General features: G+C 36.4%; 1 protein-coding gene across 2 annotated transcripts in view; it reads left to right on the top strand.

Moving 5' to 3' along the window:
• LOC140677960 (muscarinic acetylcholine receptor M3-like) overlaps window positions 1–10,000 on the top strand; it is a 133,286-nt gene that overhangs the window by 120,722 nt on the left and 2,564 nt on the right. For both annotated transcript variants that reach the window (XM_072912743.1, XM_072912742.1), the window contains one exon: window positions 9,534–10,000. This exon is cut by the window's right edge and continues 2,564 nt beyond it. In XM_072912743.1, the coding sequence (XP_072768844.1) occupies window positions 9,553–10,000 (448 nt within the window). In that variant the 5' untranslated portion in view covers window positions 9,534–9,552. The remainder of the gene's footprint in view (window positions 1–9,533) is intronic.

The following is a 10,000-nucleotide window of genomic DNA, read 5'->3' as shown; positions in this document are numbered from 1 at the left end:
GTTGGAGTCCGACATTTTCTGTACACTAGAAAGCCCGTCACTAACGAGTCCATTAATGTGTTCATTCATTCATTAACTCCCCATCTTTTGCATTGTTGGGCAAATACAATTTACTATTACTGTTGTCTTATTCAAATATTTTGTTAAAAGTGTTGCTTACCAGCAAAACAAGAAAATCTAAGTTAACTGCATTACATCTGGAGGTACACAGCGCCCTCTGCTGGAGAAAACATACATTACATCAGGAGGTACACAGTGCCCTCTGCTGGAGAAAACATGCATTACATCAGGAGGTACACAGCGCCCGCTGCTGGAGAACACTTCCATGACATTCCATTACAGCAAACTAGACATCAAAAGTATTCTCTGAAGAGAAGTTACTTAAAGTATGAAAATAAATATTTTTGTCTTAAATGATATTTTAGTGACCTTGGGAAGTAGAGGTCGTGATGCTCTGCTCGCCTTCTTTTCCTCTTTGAACATGTGATTTTATTATCATGGAAAATAAGATGAAGAAACAATAAATAAGAATGTTATATTAGTTTATGTAGTACTTTTCATTATGTTGCTTTGCTAAAGCTTGAGATGTTAATACGTTTTGTTTTATATTTTCCAAAACAAGTCGACTTAATTTATCCTTTTAATATTTCTTAAGATTTATCATAAAATATGATGACACATTTCAAGAAATACATTTAATTCTGCTGCTCAACTTAAGCTTGTGAGCTGAATGAATATTGTTATAACTGTTCAATTATTACATAAAATCTACTTTTTCAGTTACTATAATGAATGTCAAATATTTAACAAGTGAGTAAAACTCTCCTAAAGATTGATTTCTTCTTAATTTGGAATAAGTGAAAGCAAATAGTTCAACATGGTTTACATTAGATATATTTATACATTTATTTGATGGTTTTATTCATGAAGTATTTGAGGCAAGTTTGAATATTATAGTAATAAATGTCAAATGAGGTGTCTTTAGAGAAATCATTTTAATCCTGCTATTGTGCAGCTTGACATAGTTTATATCCATCTTATTAGTATTTATTAGTTATTACAATCATGCATTTTAAAAAAATTGCTAGTGAGTGAAGCTTCTTAATTTGTGAATACATCAATACAACTAATTTAATATTGTTTGCATCAAATGTATTTCAATATATACATATACAATGTTTTATACATTTATTTATGTATTTATTGGTTATATGCAGAGGTGGGTAGAGTACCGGGACTTTAGAATAATATGACTCAAGAAAAAGTAAAAAGTAGTCATCAAAATAATTACTTCAGGAAGAGTAAATAAGTATTCTGTGAAAAAAACTACTCAAGTAGTGAGTAACTTCTGATCTATTTAGTAGTTATTTTTTAACGGTTCTTGGACTACAATTGTTCATTAATTAATTTCAACATGTTTTCTCTAGTTGGAAGTAGAATTCCTGTAAGCTGAAAATTGAACATTTCTACTGACACAGATGACAGCACATGATACAATTGTTCTTTTTACTAGTTTAAAAGTCATTGAAGATTTGTGCTGCCTTTTCACTTTTTACACTCGATTGGAATAAAAGTCAATGTAATGCAGTAAAAGTAGTGTTTCTTCTTCTCAAAAATACTCGAGTAAAAGTAAAATGCATGTTACATTAAAACTGCTCTGACAAGTACAATCTATCCTAAAAGTTACTTAAGTAAATGTAGCGCGTTATTATCCTCCTCTGGTTATATTCATGAATTATTGAAGGGATATTTTTCAAACATTAAAATGATTGTTAAATAGAGAAATGTCCTTGGAGAAATAGTTTTAATCCTGCTATTCTACAGTTTGCCAGATTGTATATTTCTATTATTATTATTTTTAATGAGTTAATAATGAATTTAAAAGTATTTGTCAAGTAAAGCTTTCTTAAAGTTTGACTTATTCTCAATTTGTGAACAAGTTAATATAGTAAATTCAATATTGTTTACATTAAATGTATTTAAAATATAAATATATACAATGATTTATACATGTATTTATTTATTGTTGTATTCATAAATTATTTTAGTCATTTAAAAATGTGTGAAATAGAGAAGTGTCTGGAGAAATAATTTTCATTCTTACCGCCGCTCCCAGTCTGTGGAACGCTCTCACTGACCACCTGAGGGCACCACAGACTGTGGATGCTTTTAAAAAAGGCTTAAAATTCTTCTTTTAAAAAAAGCCTTTAATAGATATATGTGTGCTAGTTCTAGATATTAGGCTGTTCTAGTTTTTTTAATTTTTATTTTTTTATTATGCACTGTAGCACTTTGAGGTTGTTTGCTCAATGTACAGTGCTTTTGCAAATAAAATCTATTATTATTACTATTATTATAAAAATATATTATTCTGGTATTCTACCACTTGACATAGTGTATATTCATAGTATTATTAATATCAATTAGTTATTAAAATATTGAATTTAAAATATTTGTCAAATGTTTGAAGTTATCCTAAAGGTTGAGTTCTTAATTTGTGAATAAATTAATGCAAATAATGCAATACTGTTGACCTTAAAGGTACATATACAAATGTTTTATACATTTACATTATTGTTTGTATTCATAAATTATTTAAGGCATTTCTTTAAATATGATTACGATTAATGTGAAATAGAGAAGTGTCTTTGGAGAACTAATTGTAATTATTTTCTTCTCCAGCTTGATTTAGTGTATATTCATATTCTTAATAGATTCATGAAACGATGGCATTATTTCATGCAATAATTACGTCTGTAGTAATTATTATAATTAATGTGAACTCATGCTAACCTTGATTTTTGCATTCTTGCACATTTGAGTAAAAGTGTAGTCCTTGGTTTAGTGAATAATTGATAGTCATGTTAGTTGCCATAGTGCACATGTGGTGTTGCGTCATCAATCGCTGTGCACTTCCTGTTCTGCGCTCAGTCAGCTGTAATCTGCATCCTGTACCACACTCAACTGTAATCTGCATCCTGTACCACACTCATCTGTAATCTGCATCCTGTACCACACTCAGCTGTAATCTGCATCCTGTACCACACTCATCTGTAATCTGCATCCTGTACCACACTCAACTGTAATCTGCATCCTGTACCACACTCATCTGTAATCTGCATCCTGTACCACACTCATCTGTAATCTGCATCCTGTACCACACTCATCTGTAATCTGCATCCTGTACCACACTCAGCTGTAATCTGCATCCTGTACCACACTCATCTGTAATCTGCATCCTGTACCACACTCATCTGTAATCTGCATCCTGTACCACACTCAGCTGTAATCTGCATCCTGTACCACACTCATCTGTAATCTGCATCCTGTACCACACTCATCTGTAATCTGCATCCTGTACCACACTCATCTGTAATCTGCATCCTGTACCACACTCAGCTGTAATCTGCATCCTGTACCACACTCATCTGTAATCTGTATCCTGTACCACACTCAACTGTAATCTGCATCCTGTACCACACTCAACTGTAATCTGCATCCTGTACCACACTCAGCTGTAATCTGTATCCTGTACCACACTCATCTGTAATCTGCATCCTGTACCACACTCAGCTGTAATCTGCAACCTGTACGACACAACAATTGTGCACGCTTCATTTGAGAGGAGCACAACTTCAGTACCTGAACACATGTATAAACAAAGCTTTTATTTGCATGCCAAGCCTCCACTTTTATTGTGAAATAGTGGCCGTCATGTGACCTCATCACTGCTGCGAGATGAGATGCTAAAAATAGAAAAGACTTGGTGACCTCGCCGACTCGGGCTTGGATCGCAGTCCCCATGCCTGATCTGTCCCCATGCATCCAGACAAATGTCAGCAAAGGAGTTGTGTTACACAATAAATGAGTATCGATCTTGTGTGTGTGTGTGTGTGTGTGTGTGTGTGTGTGTGTGTGTGTGTGTGTGTGTGTGTGTGTGTGTGTGTGTGTGTGTGTGTGTGTGTGTGTGTGTGCCAGACACTATTACACTTGCGTGCCTGGAAGTTGAAATATAGCACCTAATGATGGCGTCCACAGAACCAGCCACACTTTACTAGCTGTGCTAATAGTCTTGTTTGTCCAGGATGATGTCATCACGACATTCATTTGTCCTGTGATGTCATCCTTAACTCAAAGTCTGAGTAAAATGTTGTTCTTAAGTCGAAGTCTGAGTAAAATGTTGTCCTTCAGTCAAAGTCTGAGTAAAATGTTGTCCTTAAGTCAAAGTCTGAGTAAAATTAGCATAAAAAAACAACACAAAGACATCAGTCAGCAGTTTTTGTTTACTTATATAAGCTTTTTAAACAATTGTTCTATTGGAAATGATATAGAAAGAGCAAACTTGTTCCAAGCGAGACTTAAAACTGTATTAACTGTACAAACAATGTTTTAATTGACTAGACTTAAAACTGTATTAACTGTACAAACAATGTTTTAAGCAGCATTTTTAACATTCTTTACTCTGGTACGAGTCCAAAAAGCAGTTTAGCACTGCAGAATAAAACTAAAGTCAAATAAACTTTGGATGGGGAAGGAACAGGAAGTTTGTTGGCAAAGCAATACTGTCACCTTGTGGCCTCTAATTGACATTACTACAATACAAGTGCAAAAAGAAGTTAACTGCTGTAAAATGTTAAATAAAAGTAAAATAAAGTATATGCTTCCTCGTTGTCATCTGCTGTTTAAGTGACATTTAAAAACTATTAATTAACAAGTGTAACAAATGGGAGACCACAGTGAAATAGAACTGTATAACTATAGAACTATATAACTATATAACTATACAACTATAGAACTATAGAACTATATAACTATAGAAGTATAGAACTATATAGAGCGCACCAGTATATAAGCCCCACACACCAAATTTGAGAAGAAATAAATATTTTTTATGAGGGCTGTCAAACGACTAAAATATTTAATTGCTCTTGATAATAAACAAACTGCTCATAGTTTGTTCATAGTTCACTCAAAGTTAATCGCGATTAATTTTAAGTCGTTAATAAGTGTACTCTAGAACAGAAGTTATTATTATCCTAGAACAGAAGTTATTATTACCAACATTATATATATTTTTAAACTGCTCAACACAAGAAGGATATAAACAAGCTTTTGAAGAAAATAAAATAAAAACCTGCCGCGATTTGGTGTCTTGCCAAATTTTGTATTTTGTAAGATTGCAGAATTTTGTATACCTGCTGTAGGAGCACTTGCATTCAGAGGAGAGGAGCTACACCATGTTTAGATACCAGAATCATGCATTAATAACACAAAATGTGGATTGTTATGATCATAATTTGAGTGTAACAAATGTTTGATAATGTCATTTGTGATATTTCTACATGAATACATGTTTCTTATATTGTGTAGTTTACATGTTGCACAAGTTAATGTATTCATATCTCTGCCTGACAATGTTTTAACCTTCTCTATTTATTAATAAAATGTAATATTCAGTCTGCAAAATATTCAATCAATAAATCAGAACATGTTTTAAAAGAATATACACTTTATTTCAATCTTCCAGAAAACATTTCTTGAGGTAGAAATATATCAGATTACATTACGAAACATCTTTTGGTTCTATGTGAGGGAGGCCAGAGATTAGGAACAGCTCTTAGTATAGTATGATGTGGTGTAACATCATAATAATCACACTCTCATCTTAGTACAGTATGTTGTGGTGTAACATAGTAATAATCACACATTGATCTTAGTACAGTATGATGTGGTGTAACATCGTATTAATCACACTTTGATCTTAGTACAGTATGTTGTGGTGTAACATAGTATTAATCACACTTTGATCTTAGTACAGTGTGTAATAATAACATGTAAGCAATCAAATGTATTTATTTTACTGTACAGTATTTAAATATATTGTATTATTTTACTTATTACAATAATAACAATGTATATATTTTTATAGTGCTTCTTTCTAGTGAGTCAAAGTGCATACACTTAGAATATACTATATGTTTTACACAATAATGAATAAAATACCACTCATCCATCAATTTTCTACCGCTTGTCCCTTTCGGGGTTGCAGGGGTGCTGGAACCTATCCCAGCTGCATTCGGGCAGTATCTATACATATATACATACAATGTATGTATATATGTATTGTGTGTATTACATCTACAAATAATGTATAAATATATGTATTGTGTGTATTACATCTACATATAATGTATAAATATACAAACCCCGTTTCCATATGAGTTGGGAAATTGTGTTAGATGTAAATATAAACGGAATACAATGATTTGCAAATCATTTTCGACCCATATTCGGACTGTTGAACAACTTAAGCTGTACATCAAGCAAGAATGGGAAAGAATTTCACTTTCAAAGCTTCAACAATTAGTTTCCTCAGTTCCCAATCGTTTACTGAGTGTTGTTAAAAGAAAAGGTGATGTAACACAGTGGTGAACATGCCCTTTCCCAACTACTTTGTCACGTGTTGCAGCCATGAAATTCTAAGTTAATTATTATTTGCAAAAAAAAAAAAAATGTATGAGTTTGAACATCAAATATGTTGTCTTTGTAGCATATTCAACTGAATATGGGTTGAAAATGATTTGCAAATCATTGTATTCCGTTTATATTTACATCTAACACAATTTCCCAACTCATATGGAAACGGGGTTTGTATGTATTGTGTGTATTACATCTACATATAATGTATAATGTAAATGTATCCGTGAAAGTTGACGTGGAGTTTAGTGTAGATGGTGCATGTTTGTGTCAAGACTATTTCACCTGCTCTGTGGGAGCGCTCTCAGCTCTCAGCTCCAAATACCTTCCCCAGTGGGAGGACTCGGTGTGTGTGTGTGTGTGTGTGTGTGTGTGTGTGTGTGTGTGTGTGTGTGTGTGTGCTTGTGCTTAGTTGTGCGTGTGATGATATTTGTGTAAACTATGCCCAGGTTCTGCCTGGGTTCTTCCTCCTTGTCCTTCCTCATCACGTCTTGTGTTGTCACAAAGTCTGGCTGCCATGTTTACTTGGCGCCCTGATAAACATGAGCGCTACAAGAACTACAAACCCCGTTTCCATATGAGTTGGGAAATTGTGTTAGATGTAAATATAAACGGAATACAATGATTTGCAAATCATTTTCAAGCCATATTCAATTGAATATGCTACAAAGACAACATATTTGATGTTCAAACTGATAAACATTTTATTTTTTGCAAATAATCATTAACTTTAGAATTTGATGGCAGCAACACGTGACAAAGAAGTTGGGAAAGGTGGCAATAAATACTGATAAAGTTGAGGAATGCTCATCAAACACTTATTTGGAACATCCCACAGGTGTGCAGGCTAATTGGGAACAGGTGGGTGCCATGATTGGGTATGAAAACAGCTTCCCAAAAAATGCTCAGTCTTTCACAAGAAAGGATGGGGCGAGGCACACCCCTTTGTCCACCACTGCGTGAGCAAATTGTCAAACAGTTTAAGAACAACGTTTCTCAAAGTGCAATTGCAAGAAATTTAGGGATTTCACCATCTACGGTCCATAATATCATCAAAAGGTTCAAAGAATGTGGAGAAATCACTCCACGTAAGCGGCATGGCCGGAAACCAACATTGAATGACCGTGACCTTCCATCCCTCAGACGGCACTGTATCAAAAACCGACATCAATCTCTAAAGGATATCACCACATGGGCTCAAGAACACTTCAGAAAACCACTGTCACTAAATACAGTTGGTCGCTACATCTGTAAGTGCAAGTTAAAGCTTTACTATGCAAAGCCAAAGCCATTTATCAACAACACCCAGAAACGCCGCCGGCTTCTCTGGGCCCGAGATCATCTAAGATGGACTCATGCAAAGTGGAAAAGTGTTCTGTGGTCTGACAAGTCCACATTTCAAATTGTTTTTGGAAATATTCGACATCGTGTCATCCAGACCAAAGAGGAAGCGAACCATCCAGACTGTTATCGACGCAAAGTTGAAAAGCCAGCATGTGTGATGGTATGGGGGTGTATTAGTGCCCAAGGCATGGGTAACTTACACATCTGTGAAGGCACCATTAATGCTGAAAGGTACATACAGGTTTTGGAGCAACATATGTTGCCATCTAAGCGCCGTCTTTTTCATGGACACCCCTGCTTATTTCAGCAAGACAATGCCAAGTCACATTCAGCACGTGTTACAACAGCGTGGCTTAGTAAAAAAAGAGTGCGGGTACTTTCCTGGCCCGCCTGCAGTCCAGACCTGTCTCTCATCGAAAATGTGTGGCGCATTATGAAGCGTAAAATACGACAGCGGAGACCCCGGACTGTTGAACGACTGAAGCTCTACATAAAACAAGAATGGGAAAGAATTCCACTTTCAAAGCTTCAACAATTAGTTTCCTCAGTTCCCAATCGTTTACTGAGTGTTGTTAAAAGAAAAGGCTATGTAACACAGTGGTGAACATGCCCTTTCCAAATACTTTGGCACGTGTTGCAGCCATGACATTCTAAGTTAATTATTTGCAAAAAAAATAAAGTTTTTGAGTTTGAACATCAAATATGTTGTCTTTGTAGTGCATTCTATTGAATATGGGTTGAAAATTATTTGCACATCATTGAATTCCGTTTATATTTACATCTAACACAATTTCCCAACTCATATGAAAACGGGGTTTGTATTATGTGATAAACATGAGTGCTACAAGAACTATTATGTCTGCTGCTCAGAGGAGGATTTTAATTACACAAAGCCTATTTTGCACACGTAGTAGCAAAGTGTTGCATCGCACAAACTCAAACGGCAATTGCCAAAAAAAAGTCCTCTCAGTTTATAATCCAAAGTCGTTAAAAGCCTTTTCTGGCTTCCCTCAAGTGAGCCTCCTGCTACAATGCAAACACCACTAACGAGCTATTAGCAATTAGCGCTTGCGAAACGAGTTCCTGGCTCCAGCGAGCCTAAAAAGAGACGTGCTGCATTAGAAACAATACAATTAATGGGCAAACTCTCCCTGACGCGGTCTGATTGGAACAAAAAACAAAACAAAACATTGGCATCAACGGCTGTGGCTGTAGGCGACCTCCTGACCTCCACAGGAGGCAGCGAAGTATGCTTTAGAGCTCAATGTACCGCTGCATGCACTCTAAAAGGTTGCGAGGTGTGAAAGTCATGCATGTCACCTTGTTAGCTTTATTACTCCTGACTGAGTACTTTTTGCTCAGTCAGCATTGGTTGTGTGTTGCGCAATATGCTTCTATAAACATGGAGTCCCAGACAGCAATCTCTCCACTTTCTCATGCACTCCAGATCATTGTTACAGTTACAGAAAATCCGGTGTTATATGTTATGAAGAACAATCTCTCACCTGCATTGATTAACGCCAGGTCCTCGCTGTGGTCTTCATTGATCCAGTTTCTACTGTACATTGATCCAGCTAAGGACAGTTTCTACTGTACATTGATCCAGCTAAGGACAGTTTCTACTGTACATTGACACTCTGGCATCATCTGCTGGACATTTAGTGCAACTGCACCTTTTCTAACTGATTTCTCCACACTCTTTCTCTTTTTAGAATATGCCCGGACACAACGATGCCCTCCAACAGCACAAACCCTGGTCTCTTCCTCATACCCAACACCTCGCCACCCACAGCGGGATCTTACCCACAATCCAATGCTCTCCACCAAGTAGGAACCTTACCCTGGTTGCTTTTCCACCCGAACACGCCCGGTGACAACTCCTCCCCCACCATTTCCCTCTTGAACCTGACCCGGGGATCACAGGCCGGCAATGAAACATCAGTTCCGGATCCTCTGGGCGGGCACACGGTGTGGCAGGTGGTCCTCATCGTGCTGCTGACGGGGATGCTCTCCCTGGTCACCATCATCGGGAACATCCTGGTGGTGGTGTCCTTCAAGGTGAACCGCCAGTTAAAGACGGTGAATAACTACTTCCTGTTGAGCTTGGCCGTAGCAGACCTCATCATCGGGGTCATCTCCATGAACCTGTACACCGCCTATCTGGTGATGGGCTACTGGG

This window comes from Nerophis lumbriciformis, unplaced genomic scaffold, assembly GCF_033978685.3.
Source record: "Nerophis lumbriciformis unplaced genomic scaffold, RoL_Nlum_v2.1 HiC_scaffold_58, whole genome shotgun sequence".
NCBI classification, from domain to species: domain Eukaryota; kingdom Metazoa; phylum Chordata; class Actinopteri; order Syngnathiformes; family Syngnathidae; genus Nerophis; species Nerophis lumbriciformis.
This window is presented reverse-complemented; position numbering and strand designations above follow the sequence as displayed.